General features: G+C 40.3%; 1 protein-coding gene across 2 annotated transcripts in view; it reads left to right on the top strand.

Moving 5' to 3' along the window:
* The window catches only part of CD109 (CD109 molecule), a 184,274-nt gene that overhangs the window by 111,267 nt on the left and 45,839 nt on the right, over positions 1–27,168 (top strand). The window contains exons 17-24 of one of the 2 annotated variants that reach the window (XM_007516316.3): positions 1,214–1,288; positions 5,513–5,591; positions 8,345–8,468; positions 13,035–13,152; positions 14,963–15,076; positions 17,149–17,367; positions 18,584–18,728; positions 20,791–20,967. In XM_007516316.3, coding sequence (XP_007516378.1) covers positions 1,214–1,288; positions 5,513–5,591; positions 8,345–8,468; positions 13,035–13,152; positions 14,963–15,076; positions 17,149–17,367; positions 18,584–18,728; positions 20,791–20,967 — 1,051 coding nt within the window. The remainder of the gene's footprint in view (positions 1–1,213; positions 1,289–5,512; positions 5,592–8,344; positions 8,469–13,034; positions 13,153–14,962; positions 15,077–17,148; positions 17,368–18,583; positions 18,729–20,790; positions 20,968–27,168) is intronic. The other variant, XM_060205388.1, reaches the window with a different exon arrangement.

The following is a 27,168-nucleotide window of genomic DNA, read 5'->3' on the forward strand; positions in this document are numbered from 1 at the left end:
TCCTTTTTCCAGCCATGACATCATTTCCCCAGACAATAACTTGGATCCACTGGCATATCAGATTTCAGGCTCAGGGGCAAAAAGAAAAAGGAAACAAAACAAAACAAAAAGAAAACTAGTATAGTCACAAGCCCTTTGGAATTTAACTAAAATATGCCTACTAGCTATCTACAAAATGGAGGACCCCCTCCCCCCAACTCTTCATCTGCACTATACCAGCCCTTAGGTCTATGATTGGTCAACAATTTGCTTGGGATATGTTAACTCTCTTCTCAACCACCAGGTTCCAGATGCTAGCTTGATGCTAACCAGACTTCCCTGGAAAGACAACCCCACCAATGTGTCCTAGAGCTCCACTTCCCCAGAGCCCTTCCCCACCAGGAAAAGAGAGAGACAGGCTGGGAGTATGGATCGATCTGTCAATGCCCATGTTCAGCGGGGAAGCAATTACAGAAGCCAGACCGTCAACCTTCTGCATCCCACAATAACCTTGGGTTCATACTCCCAGAGGGTTAAAGAATAAGAAAGCTATCAGGGGAGGGGATGGGATACAGAGTTCTTGTGGTGGGAATTGTGCGAAGTTGTACCCCTCTTATCCTATGGTTTTGTGAATGTTTCCTTTTTACAGATAAAAAAATTAAAAAAAAAAAGAATATTATGAAAGAGGGTTGGGTGGTAGCACAATGGGCTAAGTGCACATGGTGCAAAGTGCAAGGACCAATGTAAGGATCCTGGTTTGAGCCCCTGGCTCCCCACTTATAAGGGGGGTCGCTTCAGAAGCAGTGAAGTAGGTCTGCTGGCATCTTTCTCTCCCCCTCTCTGTCTTCTCCTCCTCTCTCCATTTCTTTCTGTCCTATCCAACAATGATGACATCAGTAACAACAATAATAATAACAACAACAATGATAAAACAACAAGGGCAACAAAAAAGGGGCAAAAATTAGCTCCAAGAGCAGTGGATTCATGGTGCAGGCACTGAGCCCCATCAATAACCCTGGAATCAAAAAAAAAAAAAAAAGAATACTATGAAATAAGAAATAACAATTTAGGCTACTTGAATCATGAACAAAACATTCACATATGTTCATATATTCATGCCATCAGCAAACTTGATATGTGGGCTCTGTCTTATTTAAGTTACATATAAGCAGTGTTGCAGAGAATAGGACAAGTTGATAAAAAAACATTCATTATGTGTATTTTATCTTTTCAGGTGGTCAATGAATTGGAACTTTATAACACAGGATATCATTTCGGCACATTCATGAATTCTTTTCAGGTCTTTCAAGTATGTCTAGTTTGCTATATTCTTGAAAGCATGTTGCTGTCTCTTACCATTGCAAATACTTTAGAGTTAATGAGATGAACTGTGAAAAGGTAAACTTGTATTAAAGGTGGTGTAGTACAATCTTGTATAATTTGAAATGGAAAGCTGATTGTTTTAGTTTGAAAGATAAATGGAAATAATAACCAAGAGAAAATTCGTAGGTGACTGGAATTATCTCTAAGTAAGTAATTTGTTTCTTTTCTTTTGATTTCCATTGATTCTATTATTACTTTTTGTTTATTTTTATGATTAATAGTAGGTTAAAAGATTGTAGGGTTACAGGGTTTAGTTTTCTACCACATCGACCACCAAAATCCTATGCTTCCCCTCCCCCTTGCAATGGCTACCACTATAGTTCTCACAGTCTTAGTTTGTTTCATTTTATTTATTTAATTTTTTTATCTATAAAAAGGAAACATTGACAAAACCATGAGATAAGAGCGGTACAACTCCACACAATTCCCACCACCAGATCTCCCATCCCCTCCCCTGATAGCTTTCCTATTCTTTAACCCTCTGGGAGTATGGACCCAAGGTCATTCTGGAATGCAGAAGGTGGAAGGTCTGGCTTCTGTAATTGCTTCCCCGCTGAACATGGGCATTGACAGGTCGATCCATAATCCCAGCCTGCCTCTCTTTTTCCCTAGTAGGGTGGGGCTCTGGGGAAGCGGAGCCAGGATCTTGTTTAATATTTTGGCATCTATGTTCATCGGAGATATTGGTCTGTAGTTTTCCTTTTTTGTTGTGTCCCTGTCTACTTTTTGTATCAGGGTGATGTTGGCTTCATCTAAGGTGGAAGGGAGTGTTCCTGTTTCTTTGATCTTGTGGAAGAGCTTTAGAAGTATAGGTATTAGCTGTTTTCTGAAGGTTTTGTAGAATTCGTTTGTGAAGCCATCTTGTCCAGGACTTTTGTTGTTGGGAAGATTCTTAATAACTATTTCAATTTCTTTGTGCATTTAGGTAGTTCTTCTTGTTTCAGTTTTGGAAGGCCATATGTGTCTAGGAATTCTTCCATTTCTTCCAGATTCTCTAGCTTGGTGGCATATAACTCTTTGTAGATGTTTCACATTATTTTCTGGATTTCTGTGGTGTCAGTTGTGATATCTCCTCTATCGTTTACAATTCTATTTATTTGAGTCTTCTTCTTCTTCTTCTTCTTCTTTTTTTTTTTTTTTTAGTGAGTATGGCTAGGGGTTTGTCACTCTTATTTACATTTTCAAAGAAACAACATTTGGCTTCATTGATCTTTTGTATGCTTCTCTTATTTTTGACGTTGTTTATTTCTGCTCTAATTTTAGTGATTTCCATCCTTCTGGTTGCTTTAAGGTTCCTTTGTTCCTTTTCCTCTAAGTCCTTAAGGTGTGCAGTAAGGTCGTTTATTTGACCTTTTTCTTGTTTTCCAATATGTGATTGATGGCTATGAGTTTCCCTCTCAATACTGCTTTAGCTATGTCCCAAATATTTTGATAACTTGTGTCTTCATTTTCATTTGTTTCCAGGAATGTTTGAATTTCTTGCTTGAGTACCTGTCTGACCCAGTGGATCTTAAGCAGTATGTTGTTGAGTTTCCAAATTCTGGACTTTTAATAATTTTCTGTTTGTTGTTGAATGTTAGCTTTACTCCACTGTGGTCTGAGAAGATACTTGGGATGATATCAGTGTTCTTGAATTTGTTGATGCTGTCTTTGTGGCCTAACATGTGGTCTGTCCTTGAGTATGTGTTATGTGGATTTGTAAAGAATGTGTATTTCAGTTTTTTGGGATGAGAGTTTGTTTCTTTTTTTTTTTTTTTTCTTTTCTTTAAGATAATTTACGCCAGTCCTTTCATCACATAGGAGTAAAATCACCTAGTAGCTATCTTTTATTTTTTAACTTTGCTAAATATGATCACCTCCAGTTTTGTCCATTTTGTCCCAGAGGGCACAGTACATATAAACTACAGAATGGTGTGTTCTGTAACTTCTTTAGCCAGTCACCTGTTGATGAGTATTTAGGGTGCTTCTACTCTTTGGCTGTTGTGAGTAATGCAGCTATGAATATTGGGAAGTATAAGTCCTATTAGATAAGTGTTTGTGGAGATAAGTGTTTGTGGGTCTTTTGGGTGGATGCCTAAGATTGCTTTGCTGGATCATAAGGTAATTCCTTTTTGTTTTTCATTTGTTTAAGGACTTCATGTAGTCTTCCAGAGGGACTTCACCAATTTATACTCCCACCATCAGTGTAATAGAGTCCCCCTTTCTCCATAACCTCGCCAACACCAGTCATTTCCGGTTGTGTTTATGTAAGCCATTTTCATAGGTGTGAGGTGGAATTTCAGTGTAGTTTAGATTGCATTTCTCTACTGATAAACTGAAATGGAGCATTTCTTTCTATGTCTGTGGACCATATGTATCTATTCTTTAGAAAACTGTATAGTTCTTTGGCTCAATTTTTTATTGGGTTGCCTTTTTTTCCCCTTTTGTTGGGTTGTACCAGTTCTTTGTAGATGTTTGATAACAATTATTTATTGGATGTGTGATATATATAAATATCTTCTCCCAGTTACTTGCTTGCCTGGTTACCCTTGTGTAGATTGCTTTTGATGTTTAGAAGCTTTTTAGTTTGATGTAATCCTATTTATTTACACTTGTTTTCATTTTACATTCCCATGGGTTTGAATTTCCTAATACAGTTTTGATGTTCATATCCCGCATTGTTTAACTGATATTTTCTTCTATATGTTTTAGAGTTTTTGGACTAATATCCAGGTCTTTGATCTATTTTTAACTGATTTTGCTGCTTGGTGTTAAGTGATGGTCCAGTTTCTTTTTCTTTTCTTCTACCCATGGCAGCCCAGTTATTCCAGCACAATTTGCTGAAGAGACTTTCTTTTTCCCATTGAATAGTTTTGGATAGTTTGTCGTATATTAAATAGCAATATATGTGTGAGATTATTTCTGGGCTCTCAGTACTGCTCCACAGATCCAGGTGTCCATTTTTATTCCAGTACCATGATGTTTAGTTATTACTGCTTTGTGGTATAAACTGAAGTTGGGGAGTGCTATAACTCCACATTTTTTCTTTTTTTTTTTCTCAGAATTTTGATTATTCCTGTTTTTTTTTTTTGTGGTTTCACACAGAATTTTGGACAAGTACACTTTCTTTGAAAACTGTTGTTATGATCTTTATAGACATTACATGAAACTGTAGGTTGGTTTTGGTAGGATGACTATTGTCTTTCCAGTCCAAGAACAATATATGTTCTTTAATTTCTTTGTGTCATTTTCTATCTCTTTAAACAGTGTCCTCTATTTTTCACTGTAAAGATATTTATAGTGATAGTCACCACAAGTTAGTTTATCTTTTGGGGCTCTGTTGTCAATGGGACTAAGTTATTCAATTCCCTTTCCTCTAACTCATCATTTGCTTATAGAAATGCCACTGATATGTGGGTGTTAATTTTATACCCTGCTATTTTATTGAATTTAAGCTATCAACTTTCTTTTGTCTTAAGCTTGGTAAGAGGTATGAATCTAGAATTTATCTATTTCATCTAGATTGTCTAGTTTATTTGCATAAAGGTGTTCATAATATTCTCATAGAATTGTTTTTTACCTTCCCATCTAAATTATAGAATAATTATAATTTTACTTCTCTCATTCTTGATTTCTTTTATCATAGCTTTCTACTGTTCTCTCTCCTTTATCCTTTTTATTTTTTTTTGGTAAGCCTGACCAGTTGTTTATCTGTTTTGTTTATCCTTTTCAAAGAACGAGCTCTTGGTTTCATTACTCTTTTTAGATAGTTTTACTATGAGGTGTCTTGGTGGGGGCCATTTTGGTTTTAGGAACTTGAGTGTTCATTAATTTTCTGGATGTTTAGTTTTGAATATTACCCAGGTGGGGAAGAGTGAGGACTTGGGGTTGCTTTGCGGTTCTGGTGGTGCATGACGGTGGAAATGGACTTAAGTTGAGAGTGAGACTATTTTTCAGCTACCTATCATGGAGACATGAGAAATGGTACCCATGTGTCAACCACTGTATTGAAATCTATTAACCCCCCAATGAAACGAAAAAAAAAAAAGCTAAGTGTTAAAGACAGAAACATTTCCACACAGGCATAAGTTAGTAGGATAGCTGAGTGCTGTAACTAACTAGAGCTCATTTAAATTTTTATTTTAAAAGCATGCTAACATTGTCTTTTCAGGAATGTGACCTCCAAGTATTTACAGATGCAAACCTGACGAAGTTTTATAGCTCCAGCCTTGATATTGATTATAATGCTTGTAAGTAAAAACCTGACAATTTGCTTTTATAGTAGTGATATGTCCCTGACAACATTTTCTAGCGACCAGCATTCATCCTTGTGCCTTGGCTAGTGAGATAGTTCAGTGGTAGGGCAGAAGACCTGCAAGACTGAGATCCTTCCTGGTCTATTTCCTAGCACTATATATAAGCTCCCAGAGATGAGCGATGCCCTGGTCGTTTCTTTAAAAAAATATTTTATTTATTCTAATGGGAGAGAAACGGAGGGAATGTTATAGAGTAAGAATAGAATATAGTTCAGGTCTGTTTTATGGTGGTTTGAACCTGGGACCTCAGAGCCCCAGGCATGAGGTTCTTTTACATAACCATTATATTGTGTCTCCGGTCCTCTGTCTTTCTCTGTTTCATGAAATAAGTAATTTTTATTCCTGTTTCCTAAATCGGAGTCAGTGGTGATAAGGGTTCAATATTTTCTCGACTATTCCAAGATTTGTCTAACAACTTACAGTTAAGAGATTCTTAGCAGGGGGCCGGGTGGTGGCGCACAGGGTTAAGTACACATAGTGCTAATTGCAGGGACTGGCCCAAGGATTCCTGTTTGAACCCCTGGCTTCCCACCTGAAAGGGGGGGTTGCTTCACAAGCAGTGAAGCAGGTCTGCAGGTTTCTTTTTCTTCCCCTTTCTGTCTTCCCCCCCCCCATCAATTTCTCTCTGTCCTATCCAACAACACTAACAACAACAACAGCAACAAGAACAAAAAAACAAAAAAAAAGGAAAATATAGCTGCCAGGAGCAGTGGATTCATAATACAGGCACCGAGCCAAGCCCTAGAGATAGCATTGGAGGCAAACAAACAACAACAAAAAACCCTTTAGTATTTGAAGCTCAGGCATTGCAATTCTAGCTTCCTAAGTCATCTTTCAGATTCCATTCCTCTTCTTTTTTAAAATAATTTTTTATATTTATTTATTTTCCCTTTTGTTGCCCTTGTTGTTTTTCATTGTTGTAGTAGTTATTATTGTTGTTGTTATTGATGTCTTCGTTGTTAGGACAGAGAGAAATAGAAAGAGGAGGGGAAGACAAAGGGGGGGGAGAGAAAGACAGACACCAGCGGACCTGCTTCACCGCCTGTGAAACGACTCCCCTGCAGGTGGGGAGCTGGGGGCTGGAACCGGTATTCTTACACCTGTCCTTGTACTTTGTGCCAAGTGCGCTTAACCCGTTGCGCTACCACCCAACTCCCTCCATTCCTCTTCTGAATGCTCTTGTAGAAGACTCAAAGTCTTATTCCTGTTGTTAACGTGGGTGAGTTGAATGTCTCTGTGGTTGACTCATCCAGCTTCCCTGTGATGACTATTATGGTCCAGCTGGCAAGTACTTCAGGTGATGCTCTAACCAAAACACTGCTCTACTAACACTTCAAGTGTTTATTCCTCTGCCTTGTATGCTTTTTCACTTCCCTAAATATGTTAAATGACTTCTGTTGCTAAGATCTTCAATTTCTTTTTTTAATTTAGTTTTTCTTTTCTTTTTAAATTAATTAATTAACTAATTAATTCTTTTTTGTTGCCCTTGTTGCAATTATCATTGTTGTCATCATTGTTGGATAGGACAGAAGGAAATGGAGAGAGGAGGGGAAGACAGAGAGGAGGAGAGAAAGATAGACACCTGCAGACCTGCTTCACCGCCTGTGAAGTGACTCCCCTGCAGGTGGGGAACCGGGGGCTCAAACTGGGATCCTTACACTTTGTGCCACCTGCGCTTAACCCGCTGCGCTACTGCCCGACTCCCAGCTACAGTCTTTCTATCATTCAGACTCAGTGTCATGTCAGCCCTCCTCTGTGTTAGAGGCTTTTCACATCGCTGCACTTCCCATGCCATTTCATTCTCTATTTGCCAATCTTCTCCAGAGAACAGAAGGGAAGCTTATTGCATTTGTCTCTGTATCATTGGCACCTACTAGATTGTAACTTCTTTTCATTTTATTTTGAAATAATTTAGACTTGGAGGAAAATCGAGAAAAAAGAGATAGAGGACATGGGGATTTTATAAGAAAAGACACTGTAGTGGAAGATAGGGCTGTCCTGAGACTGATATAATCAGTGGTCATCAGCACCGAGAAGATAAAAAGAAGGAACAGCAAAATTGAAGGGAGTTTAAAAAAAAATAGGAATAACCTTAATTTTGGCAACAGAACTATTTGCAGTTTTCCAGGTGTTTGCTATAGGTACCTTTTCTTTCTTTTTCTTTACTTCTTGACCTACAATAACCAGTCATGAATGTTACCTTCTCTTTTATCATTAAAATTATTATTATTATTATTCCACCAGGATTATTGCTGGGGCATGGTGCCAGCACTGGGGATCCACCACTCCTGGTGGCCATCTTTTTATTTTTTGTTTTCTTTCTATTTTATTTGGTAGGACAGAGAGAAATTGGTGGGGGGAGGGGAGATAGAGAAGGAGAGAGAAAGATAGACATCTATAGCACTGCTTCACCACTTGTGAAGCTTCCCTTTTGCATGTGGGGACTGGGGGGCTTGAACCTAGGTCCTTATTCATTCTGACATGTACACTCAAGCAGGTGCACCACCACTCAGCATCTCATGATGCTTCTGAGAGTCTCAGATTTGTCATCTGTAAAATGAAGGGATTTGTGAAATGAGCTCTAAAGTCCTAGTCAGCTGATAGGTGCTATGACTTGTGTATGTTTATAGTCAGTCATGCTCTATAATGCCCTTCCCCCCCTAACAGTTGTCAATGTTTATTTTCAGTTGACTTAGAATATTCCATAGAGGAAGCTGGATCCATGGATTTAAATGACTTTGCTTCTGTTAGCAGTCCACATGTCAGAAAGAATTTCCCAGAGACTTGGATTTGGCTAGACACTCACCTGGGGTAAAAATTTATAATGTTCTTTGCTTATGTGTATACACAATTATACACATATAATTTAGTTATAACTCTTGCTCTTTCTGTCATTTATGTATAAGCATAATATGATTAAGAGGTTTTAGTTTGAGAGGTTTTACTTTGGACTGTTTATCATGCCTGAACATAGTATTTGTGAAGTCATATGCAGATATTTTTTCTTTTTTTTCTAATATTCTTTATTTTTTAATAATTTTTTATTAGTGATTTAATAGTGATTGACAAGATTGTGGGATAAGAGGGCACAATTCGGTGGTCAGGTGGTGGTGCAGTGGGTTAAGCGCATGTGGTGCAAAGCGCAAGGACCGGCGTGAGGATCCTGGTTTGAGCCCACCTGCAGGGGAGTCGCTTCACAGGCGGTGAGGCAGGTCTGCAAGTGTCTATCTTTCTCTCCTCCTCTCTGTCTTCCCCTCCTCTCTCCATTTCTCTCTGTCCTATCCAACAACGAACAATATCAACAATGGCAATAATAATAACCACAACGAGGCTACAACAAGGGCAACAAAAGGGGGAAAATGGCCTCCAGGAGCAGTGGATTCATGGTGCAGGCACCGAGCCCAGCATTAACCTTGGAGGGAAAAAAAGAAAGAGGGTGCAATTCCATACAATTCCCACCACCAGACTTCTATATTCCTTCCCTGACAACGGATGTTTCCCTGTTCTTTATCCTTCTGGAAGTATGGACCAAAATTCTTTTTTTTTTTTTCTTTTAATTTTTATTTATAAAAAGGAAACACTAACAAAACCCACAGAATAAGAGGGGTACAACTCCACACAGTTCCCACCACCAGACCTCCATATTCTATAACCCACCCCCGATATTTTTCCCATTCTCTATCCCTCTGGGAGTATGGACCCAGGGTCATTATGGGCTGCAGAAGGTGGAAGGTCTGGCTTCTGTAATTGCTTCCTCGCTGAATATGGGTGTTGGCAGGTTGATACATACTCCCAGCCTGTCTCTCTTTTCCCTAGTGGGTGGGGTTCCGGGGAATTGGAGCTCCAGGACATATTGGTGGGGTCATCTGTCCAGGGAAGTCCATTTGGCATCATGGTAGCATCTGGAACCTGGTAGCTGAAAAAAGAGTTAACATATAGAGCCACACAAATAGTTGACTAATCATGAACGTAAAGGCTGGAATAGTTCATATAAAGAGTAGGGGGGGGTCTGTTTGTAGATAGTAATCCTAGTTTAGTTATATTCCGAAGACCCCATGACTACACTAGTTTATTTATTTTTTTCCCTGAGCCTGGCATCTGATATGAAGGTGGACTCAAGTTATTGTCTGGGGAGATGTTGTCATGGCTGGGAAAAGGATCAGAAAGCTAGATCAGGGATGAGAGTAGTTCTCAAATATGAGAAAAGTGTATAAATATTGTTGACTGTAAACTCCATTGATTTGATGTGATCTGGGGCCCATATTCAGTTTAGGAGCCTGTGTGACCTCGGCGTCCCTGTAGATCTGAGCTCACATTCTGTGGTCCTGAGTAGGATCATTCCAAGCTGCCCCAGTTTTAGGACCCATCTTCCTCAGCTGGAACATAGAGTATGCTGTCCAGCCTCTCTTCAGAGGATGCAACATTCTCTACCATTGTTGATCTACATTGAGGACAAGGTCCTATGGGAGCCCACAAAGGTGTCTTTTGAGTTGTTGGACCAAAATTCTTTATGGGGTACAGAGGGTGGGAAGTCTGGCTTCTGTAATTGCTTCTTCGCTGGACGTGGGTGTCGGCAGGTGGATCCATACCCCCAGCCCATTTTTAAGATATAAAACAGAACAAATTGTTTAATAACCAGGAACCTAAAGGTGAAAGTATGGCAGATGAAATTTGGGTTCTCGGTGTGGGGAGAAGGTAGGAAGTCTATTTTAGGTATGTGCCAAGGGGCCTGTGACTTTATGAATTTTTGACTGAGCCCAACAGCTAGCAAGCAGGTGGGCTAGGCTTATTGCCTGGGAAGATGGTGTCAAAGTTGAGGATAGGACTAAAAAGCTGGATAAGGGCAAAGAGAAGCTCCCAAATATGGGAAAAGTATGTAAATACCGTTGACTGTCACCCCCATTGATCTGATCTCTGGCCAGTGTCTCTTCATACTTAGCTCAGGAACCTGTGTGACCTTTGCATCCCTGTCAGTCTGAGCTCACATTTCATGTTAAGATACTTTTTCTAATGCAGAATGATTTTAACTTTTTGGGGGTAAGTTTTATTTTATGGAGAAGAATTGATGAAAGTACATTTGTACCTTGGTTTGGAATTGATGCCTCTCACTGCAGTTCATAGTGAGGAATTTACTTTCACAGATAAAGTCTGTACCAGCTTACCTGACCACCAGAGAGATGTTGTTTTCGCTGGGCTGGCTTCACGGGTGGGTAACAGATGACCAGAAACACATGCCTGAGCTGAGAATGCAGTTTTATCTTTATTCACAAGCAGACAAACAGTCCAACACCTAATCACCACACCATGTGTCCCTCCATCTTTCTCCTCCGGCAGCAGAGTCAGGAACTCAGGAAGTACGTAGGGTAGGGGGCAGGGAGAAGGGAGAAGCCCAAACTAGCAAGGGCTAAACCAAATCTCCCGGAGGTGGGGGGGTGAGACCAAACCAATGTAACAGAAAGATCATGTAAATAGACCACAACGTCAAGCAATGTAACAGAAGCAAAAGATCATGTAAATAGACCACAACTTCAAGCAATGTATCAGAAGCAAAACTGTATCCCAGAAGCAGAACTAGAAGCATACCAACAGATAGGTAAATCATGAAATCTACATGTACTATGGTCAGTCACTTATAGAAACTTGACATATGACACAAGTCAAGAGGCTGGCCAGCAGTGCACCTAGTTGAGTGCACATGCTACCATGCACATTGGCCAAGGTTCTAAACGCTTAGCCCCACCGGTAGAGGGGAAACTTCACGAGTGGTGAAACAGTGTTGCAGGTGTCTTTCTTTCTCTCCGCTCTCTGTCTTAGTATCTTTATGTTCTATGAAAAACAAAAGGGAAAAAAATAGTAAAAGTGGCTACTGTATTCATCATAGAGACATCAAAAAACCCCATTGATAATCCTGGTGGGAAAACAACAAAAAAACAGACACAAGTAAAAGGGAAGAAAAAAAAATCCCATAAATATCACCTTTGACTAAGAAACTTCTATGACAGTTGAGAAAAAATATATTAGAGTTCAGTTTGAAAGCATGTTTTTATGAGCCAAGTGGTGATTTACCTTGTTGAATGCATATTATTACAATGGGCCAAGACCCAGGTTCAAACTCTGGGGACTCTACCTGCAGGGGGGGAGTTTCATGAATGGTGAAACTATTCATGAAACTATTCAGTGCTATAGGTATCTCTCTGTCTTCTCTCTACTTTCCCCTTCCCTTTCAATTTCTCTCTGTCTCTATCCAAAATAATTAAATAAATAATTTACATAGTTACAAATATAAATATTTACATAAATATATAGATCTTATTAGTTATATAAAATTTAGGAATATAGTATTCCTTTTTGGGAAACAAGTATTTTTTAATATATATATTTAAAAAAATATATATATATTTAATATTTATTTACTCTCTTTTGTTGCCCTGTTGTTTTATTGTTGTATTTATTATTGTTGTTGTTATTGATGTTGTTGTTGGATAGGACAGAGAGAAATGGAGAGAGGAGGGGAAGACAGAGAGGGGGAGAGAAATACAGACACCTGCAGACCTGCTTCACAGCTTGTGAAGCGACTCCCCTGCAGGTGGGGAGCCGGGAGCTCCAACGGGGATCCTTATGCTGGTCCTTGAGCTTTGAGCCACGTGTGCTTAACTTGCTGCGCTGCCGCCCAGCTCCTGGAAACAAGTATTTTTAGGACGATATTACTGTGAAATACATGAGAATGCAGTAGTCACATGCTTATTATGCTCTAATCCTTGAGCCTGGGGACTTTTCTTTTTTTGATAACACTTTTTTTTTCTTTATTGGTGGATTAATGGTTTACAGTCGACAATAAATACAGTAGTTTGTACATGCATAACATTTCCACATAACAACACAACCCCCACTAGGTCCTCCTCTGCTGTCTTGTTCCAGGACCTGAACCCTCCCAGCCACCCCAGAGTCTTTTACTTTGGTGCAGTACACCAACTGATTACACTTCTTTTTTAATAAAAAAAAAATTTATAAAATGGAAACACTGACAAGACCATAGGATAAAAGGGGTACAAGTCCCACCACCAGAACTCTGTATCCCATCCCCTCCCCTGATAGCTTTCCTATTCTTTAACCTTCTGGGAGCATAGACCCGGGGTCGTTATGGGGTGCAGAAGGTGGAAGGTCTGGCTTCTGTCATTGCTTCCCCACTGAATGTGGGCATTGGCAGATTGATCCATACTAGGACCTACTGTTTTATGCTTAAATCACTTGAAAAATTTAGATATGGGAACAACTTGGAAAATTAAAGTTATTTCCCCTGATAGTTTAGATTAACTTGACTAATTGTGAAATGCAACATTTGTATCTTCTGTGATTGTCTGCTTGTCTTGATTTCAGTTCCAAAAATTTGCAAGAATTTGAAGTTACTGTACCTGATACAATTACTTCATGGGTGGCAACTGCTTTTGTGATCTCTGAGGACTTGGGCCTTGGACTAACAACTACTCCAGTAGAGGTAATATATTAAAGGGCTGCTTAAAAAATGCTACAGGGACTGGGGAGGTAGTTATGCAAAAAGACCTTTATGCCTGAGACTCTGAGTCCCAGGTTCAATCCCCAGTACTATCATAAGCCAGAGCTGAGCAGTGCTTTGGTCTTTTTATATGTCTTTCTCTTTGTATCTCTCATTAAAATCAGCTAAAACTAGTAAATCCACTAATGAATAAAATATTTAAAATATATATAAAAAAACCCCTACAATGTCATGCAGTTAAGAAATTACAAGTGCCTCAGTGGATTAAAAAATGATTCCTTATGCTCCTGATCACAGAGATTCCTTGACTCCTGCTGTTGGACACATAGGTTGCTTCAGTTTTGGCTATTAAGAATTGTGCTGCTGTGAACATAGATATACACAGATATTTTTAGGTGGGTGTGTTGGGTTCCTTAGGCTATATCCACAGGAGAGGAATTGCCAGGTCATATGGTAGGTCCATTTCTAGCCTTCTGAGGTTTGGTTACTTACCTTTTTTTTTTTTTGCCAAGTTTATCTTTAATTAGTTGTATTTCACATATAACTGAAATCACATAGTAGTTGTCTTTACTTCAATCGCTTCACTGAGCGTAATTACCTCCAGCTCCACTCATTTTCTCTTAAAGGATACAATATCATAATTTTAAATTGTAAATTAGTATTTCATTAATATATATACCATAACTGTAAATTAGTATTTCATTACTATATATTCCAGTCACCTGCTGATGGGCATTTAGATTTCTTTGATTCCTTAAGACCCCAATCCTGCACTGCTGGTGGGAATGTAAATTGGTCCAACCTCTATGGAGAGCAATCTGGAGAATTCTTACTAGGCTACAAATGGACCTACCCTATGGCCCTGCAATTTCTCTCCTGGGGATATATCCTAAGGAACCCAACACACCCATCCAAACTTTAGTGCATTTCAAAACGTAGTTTTTTTTGGTATATAAAAATGGAATTAGGTTGTCAAGGAAGGTCATCTTAAATACTTTGTCTCAATATGGATGTCAGAAGGGACATTAAAGACATTAAAGAGATACAAGTTCTTCACTGAGTGGGACTGTTTGGAACATGGAAGACTTTACTTCACCCAATAAGTGTTAGTAGCATTCTCCAATCTAAGACAGTTCCAAAACGATCATCTAGAGAGAATTATTAATGCCAATGAAATTCATGATCCGTACCAAGATTTATCTCCAAGGCAGGAGAGGGTCAGCCTTTACAACAGACCAACAGTGTAAGAGCTGGGTCACCAATGAGATATACACATGCATATGTAATTGCAGAAGGTAGTAAGCAGAACAGCACTTAGACTTCCTGCATGAATCAAAATCAGGAGCTCTTGGTTTGACCAACAGCTTCAAATGCAGATGGGTGGACTCAGAATATTTAGTACAAGAACAGCGTATTTTGGAACCAATTCTGCCTTCTCCATTTACCAGTAATATGAAGTTATATCAGGTAGAGATCTCTGGACTTCAGATTGTTTATACTTAAAATATGAACCTAACACCTGCATCATAAGGCTGTAATATTTAAGTGGAATTAACTTGTCTAACAACCATTCAATAAATAAAATGTAGCAATCACTATAATCAATAACAGATCCCTTTACCATCATTTGTTTGGGGTCTGATGTTCTTTGCTTTCTGTTGATACACTTTTTTTTTTGAGGCAAATCTATGAACATTGATTTTGTGAGGTTTGCTTTCAAATTGCATAAAATGTGGAGTACTCTGGCTTGGATAAATATGTATTTATTATTATTATTTATTTATTTTTACAGCTGAAAGCCTTCCAGCCATTTTTCATTTTCTTGAATCTTCCCTACTCTGTTATCAGAAGTGAAGAATTTGCTTTGGAAGTCACCATATTTAATTATTTGAAAAATTCCACAGAGGTAAATGTATTCAAAGTTTTGTTAATTATTTGCATTTTGAGAATGAATGAGGAGAACAAGCAGGGAGTGGATTGTTTAGTTGTGTGGGTCTGTGGATTCTAAGCATTTTATACATTTCTGGGAGACTGAAAGTGGTTCTCCTTTGTCAGTGATTTCTTCTGCTTATTGATGTCTAAGGAGGGTATTAGCATGTCTGAGCATTTGCTGTCCAATTCCCAATTCAGTTTCTCTACCTCCTTAGTATTTCTTCAACATGTCATTTCCCATACGATTTTTCCTACTTTTCCCCACACCTGGAATGTGTTACAACTTCTCTCAGCCTTTCTGTGCTGCAGTTGGTAGGAATTTCTTTCTCTCAAGACCTGGCTTGAAACTAATACGCTTTTCCTGAGGAGACTCCATCACTCTGTCCTCTGTGGTGTCTCCATGCTTTTGCAGTATGTTCTGTTCAGGGCAGTGGCAGCTACTTCTTGCCTTTCCCCTCCTCCTCCTTGTCCTCTTTGCCTTTGTCCTCCCCCTCCCCGCCTTCTTCTCTCCTTTTCCTTCTGCTTTTTTTTTTTTTTTTTGAGCCATAAGTCTGTGTCTCTTAGCTGGTCAGTCAGTCCCCTGGAAGGTAGGGATTAGGTCTCCTGTTTGTAGTGTGTTCACAGTGGCGTGAATCAAATGGTTGACTTCATGTCTTTGTGAAGTGGGGGTATATAATTAAATTTATGACATAAAATGTAATCTCTTGCACATGGCACTGACTGAATAAATTGTTTCTAACTTACCAAGTTTGATTTTTAATCTAGTCAAAGAGAAAAAAAAGTTCTAATCAGTGTAGGGAGATTTGTCGACCTGGATTCAGTGTCTAGTTCTGTCACTTTAACCAATAACTAATAACTAAGATATAGTTCCTCATGTGGAAATAAGAATAATTATTGCCATTCCTTCCAGAAAAATATTTTGGGAACCAGATGAGAAAAATAAATGGGAAAACAGTCTATAAAATGCAAGGCCAAGAGATGTTATTGTTGACCAGACAGGCATCTTTAACATTCTTTATAAAAGTTTTACAACTAATCTGCACTTTAGAACTGGTAGGTCTGAGTCACAATTTCCCTGGGGTGATTTTTAGCAGAGCTTCTCAATGAATGTAATAAAATTCCTCTTTGTTTCAGGGGTTTCAAGTGGGACCAGTGTCTCATGACAGATAAAGCAGGCTGGTGACAACCCCAAGATAGGAAGTAGCCTTTCTGAGCATCGTCTCACTACTCAGAAACTTGAGATGATGAGAGAATTTAATATTGGTGGGAATTTTGTTCATCTGATGTTAGTGGGAATTTGACATTAGCTCACCAGAGCTGAGCAGTGCTATGGTAAAGGAAAATAAATATAATTAATTAGTTAATGAATAACAAAACCACCAGAACACAACTAGATATCCACTATGCTTAGTTATCTTATGCAGACTGTCTTCTTTAAAAAAAAAAAAAACCTACAAAATTAGGCACCGGGTTAAGAGCACATAGTGCAAAATGCAAGGATCAGAGCAAGGATCCCAGTTCCAGCTCGATTGTGCTTGTGCACTTGAACACACATTGCTTTGTGCAAGTACCGAGGTTCGAGTACCCCCTTCCCACCCGCAGGGCGGAAGCTTCATCAGCAGTGAAGCAAGTACTACAGGGGTCTCTGTGTCTCTCTCCTTCTCTGTCTTCTCCTCCCCTCTTAATTTCTCTCTGTCCTGTCAAATAAAGAAAAAAAAAAAGGTAAAAATGGCCACCAGGAGCAGTGGTTTCGTCATGCAGGCATGGAGCCTCAGCAATAATCCTGGAGGCAACAAAAAGCAAAGCTGGGGGAGGGAGATGAAGTGAAGACTTTCTTTCCTCGATATGTTTTAGGTAGTGGGGCAACAATAGGAAAGGATAATCTCCCTTTTCATTCTTCCCATGGTTGAAACTTTCTGTCTCATTCATTCCCACACTTGTGTCTCCTGAGCCACATAGTCGTGACAGCACTTGAAGTAGTGATATAAGAAACCTTTACTGAAAATCTTTTATTGTACAAAACCTTTGGTGATTTTTGTCTTCCAGGTTGAGGTAATCATTGAGAAAAGTGACCAGTTTGATATTCTAATGACTTCAAATGAAATAAATGCCACAAGGCATCAGCAGACCATTTTGGTTCCCAGTGAGGATGGGGCAACGGTTCATTTCCCAATCAAGCCTACACAACTAGGGGAAATCCCTATCACAGTTAGTGCGATTTCACCAGTTGCTTCTGATGCCATCACCCAGAAGATTCTAGTAAAGGTAAATAAATACATGGGGTCTCAGGTACATGAAATGGGAATATATAATGGAAGAAGAAACAGATGACTATTTTTTTTTTCCTCTTGGTTAAATTTGTTGGCAAGACTACATAGACCATCTCCTCTACCATTATGACAGTGTCTACGTGTTTTCTCATTTGTATGTAAAAAAACTCACTTATAACTCTGTAGTATGACTTATCACACAAATCTATTACTTTCAGTTACATTGACAAACTGTTTAGGATAGATCCTACTAAATCATATCATGTTGATCTGTGAATTTGGAATGTTGGAATTCTCCAGTACAGGTAGAAGAAATTCTGTAGATTTTTTTTTTTCTCTTTGCCTCCAGGGTTATTGCTGGGGCTCAGTGCCTGCACTAGGAATCCACTGCTCCTAGTGGCCATCTTTTTACCATTGTTGTTGTTGTTGCTGTTATTATTGTTGTTGCAGCTGTTGCTGTTGGATAGGACAGAGAAATGGAGAGAGGAGGGGAAGATGAAAAGGGGGAGAGAAAGATACCTGCAGACATGCTTCACTACTTGTGAAGCGACCCCCTACAAGTGGGGAGCCTCGGGCTGGAACTGGGATCCTTGCTCTGGTTCTTGCATCTTGCACTATGTGCACTTAACCCGGTGCACCACTGCCCGGTGCCCGGTTTTGTAGGTTTTTAGAGAGAAGACAGTCTGCATACGATAACTAAGCATAGTGGATATCTAGTTGTGGTCTGGTGGTTTTGTTATTAATTAATTAATAATATTTTACCATAGCACTGCTCAGCTCTGGTGTATCGTGGTGTGAAGGATTTAGCCTGGGAATTTGGAACCTCAGGCATGAGAGTCTCTTTGCATAGCTGATATGCTATGCTGTGTTTTGGATGCTGCAGTTCTGGGTTTAAATCTTAACCTCTGTCAGTATAACTTTGATTTGATAATGTGTTTAATTTCTCTCTTTAGATAGGAATAGGACACAATTCAGGTTTTTTTTTCCTATCACCTTCTCATCCTTTGTCACTTTCATTGCCATTCTTTTAGTCAGGAAAAAAAAAACACACCAATAGATTTGAAGCAAAAATCAAGAAGTGGCGGGTGCTTAGCTAGCCATACCCAAACTGTAGACACAACAGGTCAGATAAGTGTCTTACCATCTGCATACACTTCTCTGTAAACAGATGGGTAGTGACCTTGTTAATTTTGTTCCGTTTTCTCCCACAGGCTGAAGGAATAGAAAAGTCATTTTCACAATCTGTTTTGTTAGATTTGACGGACAACAAAGTAACAGCTACCACAAAAACTTTGAGTTTCTCCTTTCCTCCAGACACAGTGAGTGGTAGTGAAAGAGTTCAGCTCACTGTAATAGGTAAGGATAGACTAGGTCGCCACCACTGCTGGTTTACTTAAAGTCTGTGATAATATGTATCCTTCATTTGCTCTACATGTCTTTTTTTCCTTATTAGCCTAATGAGAAGAGGCTGCAAATTATTCTTAGCTAGTAACAGTTGATTCTTATTATATAAAGACTAGCAAAATATGCCTGTGGCCCAGTTGTTAATGGTCAGTGTACATATGAATCACTTAGGGAGCTTGTGAAAAAACAAATCACATTAAGTAGTGTTGGGATGGAGCTGAGGATGCTGGGTAGATTTCCCTCCCTGCTTTCTTCTCTCCCTTCCTCTTCCCTTTCCCTCCCCTCCTCTTCCCTTTCCTTTCTCTTCCCCTTTTCCCTTTTCCCTTTTCCCTTTTCCCTTTTCCCTTTTCCCTTTTCCCTTTTCCCTTTTCCCTTTTCCCTTTTCTTCCCTTCCCTTCCCTTCCCTTCCCTTCCCTTCCCTTCCCTTCCCTTCCCTTCCCTTCCCTTCCCTTCCCTTCCCTTCCCTTCCCTTCCCTTCCCTTCCCTTCCCTTCCCTTCCCTTCCCTTCCCTTCCCTTCCCTTCCCTTCCCTCACCTCCTCTCCCCTCCCCTTTCCCTTTCCTTCCCCTCCCCTCTCCTCCCCTTCTCTCCTTTTTTTCTTTATCTTTTTTCTTTGCCCTTTGCCCTTTCCCCTTTCCTTTATTTTTTGTCACTAGGGTTATCACTGGGGCTTGGTGCATACATGATGAGTGTACCTTTGGTGACCTTTTTTTTTTAAAAAAAAAATATATATATATATATATACAGAAAAATAGGAAGAGAGGGAGAAAAAGAGAGACACTTAACAGCCCTGATTCACCTCTCATGAAGCTTCCCTCCCTGCAGGTGGGGACTAGGGCTTGAGCCTGGGTCTTTGCGTGTGGTAATGTGTGCATTCTGCCTCATGTGTCACTGCTCAGCTCCAATGCTGGATTTTTTTGGTGCTTCTAGTTTGCAGACTGTGCTTAAAAATTCTCCAGTAGTTATTTCAAGATAAATTAATTACCAAGGTGACATTGGCTCAGCCTTTTCACACAGAGACTGTTTTAACACCCACCACCATTCTACATCAGCCACGACGTTCTGAGCTGTGACCATGAACTGCGAGCTCAGACCAACAGGGACTCAGAGGTTACACAGGCTACTGTGCTAAATGTGAATATATATATGCCCTGGGTCAGGTTGATAGGCTAAGCAGTTAATTTTGTTCATAGATTTTCTTCAAGTTTGGGAGCTAATTTCTGCCCTAATCCAGTTTTCTAGCCCTATTCTCAACTCTGACACCATCTTCCCAGACAATAATTTCGTCACCTTCCATGTTAGCTATTAAACTTAAGCAAAAACTATGAAAATCATGAGCCCCTATAAACATGCCTAAAATAGACTTTCTAGCTTCTTGTCCTTTAAAGTTAATTGTTTTTAGTGTATTCCATATGTTACACTGAGCTAAAAGTCGCTTACTGCATAACCTTCAAGTTTAATACTACTATGCTGTTATTTATTTAATGGTCTTCCTAAAAGCTTGATGCCATTTTCTTTTCTTTTCTTTTTTTTTAAATTTAAATTTATTTAAAAAAGGAGATATTAACAAAACCATAGGATAAGAGGGGTACAACTCCACACAATTCCCACCACCAGACCTCCGTATCCCATCCCCTCCCCTGATAGCTTTCCTATTCTTTATCCCTCTGGGAGTATGGACCCAAGGTTATTGTAGGATGCAGAAGGTTGAAGGTCTGGCTTCTGTAATTGCTTCCTCACTGAACATGGGTATTGGCAGGTCGATCCATACTCCCAGCCTGCCTCTCTCTTTCCCTAGTGGGGAAGGACTCTGGGGAAGTGGAGCTCTAGGACACATTGGTGGGGTTTTCTGTCCAGGGAAGTCTGGTTGGCATCATGCTGGCAGCTTGTTCCAAACTATTGGATAATCATACTGCTTTATTGATATATATTTTTTCTGAACTGAAATTTTCTTCTCCCTAGCAGGGAAAGTTACTGTTTACTGAATATTTTGAACATATTGCACTTTCTTTCAGGAGATATTCTTGGTTCTTCCATCAATGGTCTAGCCTCATTAATCCGTATGCCTTATGGCTGTGGTGAACAGAACATGATCAGTTTTGCTCCAAATATATATGTTTTGGATTACCTGACTAAAAAGAGACAACTGACAGAAAGTTTAAAAGAAAAAGCCCTTTCATTTATGAGGCAAGGTAAGTAATTTTAGAAATGTACTTTCATTTTCAAAAAAAACTAAAAAAAATTTTTTTTAGGTGGAGTTCACTTTAGACTGTGTTTCAAAGTGGATTCTGCTTTTGCTTTGTGAAAGTGGGACTAGATTGGATTGAAACATATGACAGTGGAAGCAATAAGGAGCGGCCACCATTTTTTTTTTCTTCAGCTAATTGTTTACTGATTGCTGCTATGAAGTTTGCTAGTAATAAAATGAAGGATTCAATTTCTGGAGGGGCTTATATTTTAATAAGTGATCTGAAATTAAAACACCTTCAAAATCTAAAGTAGTAAGTGACCAATTATTTACTTATTGCATTCACATGGAATAGCTCTTGGTCCCTGGGCCAGTAACTAGTACTATAGAAACAGGAAGTGAGACCTTCCAGCTCAAGGAATTCACTGCTCTGTGGGGAAGATGGCCTACACTTCCACACACATAAGGCCATATCTGCTGATCCTTCTTGGCACATTTAAAATGTCAGGAGATGGGGCCCTTGAGGGAAGTTAATTGTGTTAGGAGGCTGCCCTGTTCGCCCCTCAGAAATGTCACTCTATTGGAGTGAAATATCACCCTACTGGAAGACTGAGAGTCCAAAACTGTTCACAGACACCAGGTGCTTTGTGTTTGTTGCTAATATCAGTTGATAGGTGCTGGAGAGAACTCTCACTGGGTAGAGGGCCTGTTTTGCCATTTGCATGACCTACCTTTGAGCATGGGGAGTGCTATAATGGTGCCAGAGAAAGCTCCAGTGCTTTGTTGCCTCTTCACTGTGCTTGCCCCTCTCTCTCTCTCCCTCTCTCTCTGTCTCATTATTACTTTCTCACTCAGAGATGAAAAAGTCAGCCTGAAACAGTGAAATTGCCTATGCATAGGACCCTGGCAGTACAAAAACAAGCAAACAGTCCCCTCAAGTCAAAATAACCCAACCAACCCATTCGACACTGAGTGCTTACCATAGGATAAGTAGTACTCTATGCACTGTCCATCTAATAAATCACTAACCCTCACAGTTCATATTAGAAATTTCTCTTGTTGCTACGTATGTGGAAATTAAGCACAGAAAAAAAGTTGACTAACTTGTTTACTTGTACTAGCTGGTTGATTAGTCAGTTACTTAGTTCTTAAAAAGGCAATCGACTGTGTAGTTTGAATTACTTAAAGAATGATGAACTCACCCCTTCAAAGTAATTTGAATTTGGCTGGGAAGGTGGCTCTGAGATAGAGTACATGCTTTGCATGGATTCACTGCTTGGCACCACATGAGATGAATAGAGACAAAAACAGACATAGCATCACAAATGGTGGAGCAGTTCTCTGGTCTTGTTCTTCCTTTCTCTCTCTGTCTCTCTCTCTCTCTCACACACACACACACACACACACACACACACACACACATACACACACACACACGGAAAAGAACTTAATGACGAATTGAATGCGTGCCCAAGATGTTTTCACTCTGGGGTGGCAGAAGTCCTAAAGAATGAATGATTAAAATTTTTGGCATCTGTTTTTTTTTGCTGAAAAAAGAGAATGCTGTTTGCTCAGGCAGGTGTCAAATAGCAGGCTTTTCAGGCTCCCCTTGGGCAGCTCCAGGATCCTTGATTGCCTTGGAATCATCTTCACATCTGTTGGCTGCTGAGAGGCTCAAAGGGACAAGAGGGCAGAAAGAGCCTTGTTTTGCAGGTGCCAAATAGTTTTCCAAGTTGTCATCAGAATGAGGACAGCCCTGCTGTAAAAAGGTGGAGAGACCCCCCACTTTGGGAGAAAGTTGATCCTAGTGATTATTATTCTAGTTCCATGCTCTCGGGACCTGAGCTCTTATCTAGATTTTGTCTCCTGCTTTGGTTGGATCTCCCAGAAACTTAATCTATCTGTATAATCTTATCTAACTGTAAGGTAGAGATGATAAAGTGACTTCTTCACAGGACTGTTTTTAAGGATTAAATGAGGGCCTGAACGTTTATCTGGTAGGGTTATCTGCTTTGCTTTGTGTGTGACCTGGGTTTGAGCTTCATTCAGGTCACATGAGGAGTGCTTTGGAGGTATTCTCTCTCTCTCTCTCTCCCTCCCCCTCTGCTCCCCTCCCTCTCCCTCCCTCTCTCTATCCCTCCCTCCCTCCCTCTCTCCCTCTCTCTTTTAATTTTTTTTGCTTCCTATCTTTACTTATTTGAAAGAGACAGCCAGAAATCAAGAGGAAGGGGGATATAGAGAGGGAGAGAGACAGAGAGACACCTGCAGCTCTGCATCACCACTCGTGAAGCTTTCCCCCTACAGGTGGGGGCCAAGGGCTAGAGCCTGGGTCCTTATGCATTGTATGTGTGTGCTTAGCCAGCTGCGCCATCACCTGCCCCCCCTCTCTTTCTCTCTATTTGGTGATGACAAAGAAAAAAGGAAAGCCAATTAGATGTGGTTTTTAGCACCTTGCTCATCACACAGTAAATGCCTCATGTCATCTATAGTGTAGCTGATTTCACCTAACTGGGGAGTTAGAGTCTAATGTCAGCAATATGATTCTGTCCATTCTACCTCTGACAACAGATGTGAATTCCTTCCACTAGTCATACCACCTAAATAACATCTATTGCTCATGGGGCTGTGCCAGTGACTCTTAAACAATCCTTTTGTACCCTCCCTTCCCCTTTCTTTCCCTCCCCACACCTCCCTTCCCTTTCCAAAAGATTTACTTAATTATTAATTATTTCTTAGAGAGAAGGAGAGGCCATGGTACCCTTTGGGGAGTCTGTATTCTTAATGCTGAGCTATCTCCCTTCACTCAGTTGTCTCTATTTTTCTGCTTATTCTACTTTGATACACTTACTTTATTAAAAAAAATACCGTCACTCATTATATTAAAAAATTACCTTTTGGAAACATGAAAGTCATGTAACTTCCTTACATATAATTTTCCACTGGGTTCCTGGGCTCCTGGGCTCAGTCTACAAGGGGTTTCCTTGGCTTCTATCTTTCACCTCTTCTTATTCTCTCCTCCACTTCTCGGGCCACCTTTGGAGCATTCTCAGATGCACAGTGCTCTGGGGCTTCTAAACTTGCTCTTCTTTCTCCTGGAATTCTTTTCATCATCTGTCCTTATCATTTAGACAGTATTTTCTAGAGGGAGGGAGAGGAGAGGGAGGGAGAGGGAGAGGGAGAGAGAGCAGAACACCAAAACTTTCTTTGATATGGGGGCCAGATTTGAACTTGGGTCAAGGGCAAGGCAGAGTAACCTACTATCATAGTGAGCGATTTGCCTGCCACTTCCCTGACCTTTGAGTAATTTGAATTTTCTTCATTATACTTAGATTTTAAAAATATTTTTATTTATCTTTTGGGTAGAGACAGAGAGAAATGGAGAGAGGAGGGGAGATAGAAAGAGAAACATCTGAACTACTGATTTAGCGCTCATGAAGCTTCCCCCTGTGCCGGTGGGGACTGGGTCTTGAACATGGGACCTTGTGCACTGTAATGTGGGCGCTCAATAAGGTGCACCATCACTGGGACCTCATTAACTTTTTTCTTTCTTCTCTCTCTCTCTTGCCTTCAGTCGTTGGGGGCTTGATGCTGGTACTATCAATTTACTACTTGTGGTGGGCTTTTTAGTTTTTTTCCTTTTCTTTTAATAGGAAAGAGAGAAATTGAGAGGGGAGGGAAAATAGAGGGAAAGAAAGACAACAGCAGACCTGCTTCACCACTTGTGAAGTTACCCTCCCACACACACAGGTCTGGAGAAGGGGCTTGGAACTGGGATCTTTGTGCAAATCCTTGCGGTTGGTACTGTATACCAGGCTCCGTCTTTTTTCTTTCTGTCTGTCGGCCTTTCATTCTTTTGTTTTTTTCCCCCATCACTGGTACTTCACCACTCTTGTCTGACTTTTTCAGATTAGGAGAGAGTCAGACAGAGACAGAGAGACTGAGGGAGAGAAGAGACTACAGCAGTGAAGCTTCCCCTAGTGTAAGTGGGAAGGTGATTGCTTGAACCTGGATCATGTACATGGCAAACCCCTCCGAGGTGAACTGTCTCGCTGACCCCATACTTATCATGATTCAAAATGATCTTGTTAAGATCTTAGTTTCTTTTTTGTATATTTAGACAGACACCTCAGTAAGTACAGAATGGATGCATGAATGAATGTTTATTTTTAATTTTTTTAAATTTTACTTATTTATTCCCTTTTGTTGCACTTGTTTCTTTTTTTATTGTTGTAGTCACTACTGTTGTCATCGTTGTTGGATAGGACAGAGAGAAGTGGAGAGAGGAGGGGAAGACAGAGAGGGGGAGAGAAAGACAGACACTTGCAGACCTGCTTCACCGTCTGTGAAGTGACTCCCCTGCAGGTGGGGAGCTGGGGGCTCGAACCGGGATCCTGTTTTGCGCCACCTTGCACTTAACCCACTGAGCTACCGCCTGACTCCCGAATGAGTGTTAATAGTTACTTTTTGGGCTTTAGATTTATCATCTGTACTTGCACTAGACAAGGAGACTACCTAAAATGGTGTATTCTTATTTATTTATTATAAAAAGGAATTTTTAACAAAACCATAGGATAAGAGGGGTACAACTCCACACAGTTCCCACCACCAGAACTCCGTATCCCATCCCCTCCCCTGATAGCTTTCCTATTCTTTATCCCTCTGGGAGTATGGACCCAAGGTCATTGTGGGATGCAGAAGGTGGAGGGTTTGGCTTCTGTAATTGATTCCCCCCTGAATGAACATGGGTGTTGACATGTTGATTCATACTCCCATCCTGTCTCTCTCTTTTCTGAGTAGGGTGGGGCTCTGCAGAAGCAGAGCTCCAGGACACATTGGTGGGTTCATTTGTCCAGGGAAGTCTGGTTGGCATCCTGCTAGCATCTGGAACCTGGTGACTGAAAAGAGAGTTCACATACAAAGCCAAACAAATTGTTGATCAATCATGAACTTAAAGACTGGAATAGTGCAGATGAAGATTTGGGGTATACTCCATTTTGTAGATAGCTAGTAGGTATATTTTAGTTATATTCCAAAGGGTCTGTGGCTATACTCGTTTTTTTTTTTTTTTTCCCCTGAGCCTGAAATCTGATATACAGGTGGATCCAAGTTATTGTCTGGGGAGCTGATGTCATGGCTGGCAACAAGGATCAGAAAGCTGGATCAGGGAAGAAAGTAGCTCCCTAATATGGGAAACGGGTATAAATATTGTTGACTGTAAACCCCATCGATTTGATGTGATCTGGGACCCATATTCAGCTTAGGAGCCTATGTGACCTCTGTATCCCTGTAGATCTGAGCTCACATTCTGTGGTCATGAGTAGGAACATTTCAAGCTGTCCTTATATCAGGACCCATCTTCATCAGGTGTAGCACAGAGTATGTTGTCCATCCTCCCTTCAGAGGATGGAACATTCTCTACTGTTGTTGATCCAAGTTGAGGGCAAGGTCCTATGGGGGGCCCACAAAGGGGTCTGCTTTGTTGTTCTTGATAGAAATGACCGGTAACAAGGCGAAAGGGATTTATTTGAGGTCTAGACTCATCATGTCTGTTCGGGAATCTTAGGACTCTCCTAATAGGGCCCCAGCTGATGGGGTGGGCTGATAGTGACTAAAGAGTCATCATTAAACTATGAAAATGGTGTATTCTTTAAAAAATTTTTTTAAAAATATTTATTTTATTTATTTATTCCCTTTTGTTACCCTTGTTGTTTTATTGTTGTAGTTATTATTGTTGTTGTCGTTGTCATTGTTGTTGGATAGGACAGAGAGAAATGGAGAGAGGAGGGGAAGACAGAGAGGAGGAGAGAAAGACAGACACCTGCAGACCTGCTTCACCGCCTGTGAAGCAACTCCCCTGCAGGTGGGGAGCCGGGGTTCGAACCGGGATACTTATGCCGGACCTTGTGCTTTGCGCCACCTGTGCTTAACCCGCTGAGCTACAGCCCGACTCCCCCCAATTTTTTTATATTATTTATTTTCCCTTTTGTTGCCCTTGTTTAAGATTGTTGTGATTATTGATGTCGTTGTTGTTGGATAGGACAGAGAGAAGTGGAGAGAGGAGGGGAAGACAGAGAGAGGGAGAGAAAGACAGACACCTGCAGACCTGTTTCACTGCTTGTGAAGCGACTCCCCTGCAGGTGGGGAGCTTGGGGCTCAAACCGGGATCCTTATGCTGGTCCCTGCGTGTTTACGTCACATGCGCTTA

This window comes from Erinaceus europaeus, chromosome 13 (assembly GCF_950295315.1).
Source record: "Erinaceus europaeus chromosome 13, mEriEur2.1, whole genome shotgun sequence".
In the NCBI taxonomy this organism is placed as follows: domain Eukaryota; kingdom Metazoa; phylum Chordata; class Mammalia; order Eulipotyphla; family Erinaceidae; genus Erinaceus; species Erinaceus europaeus.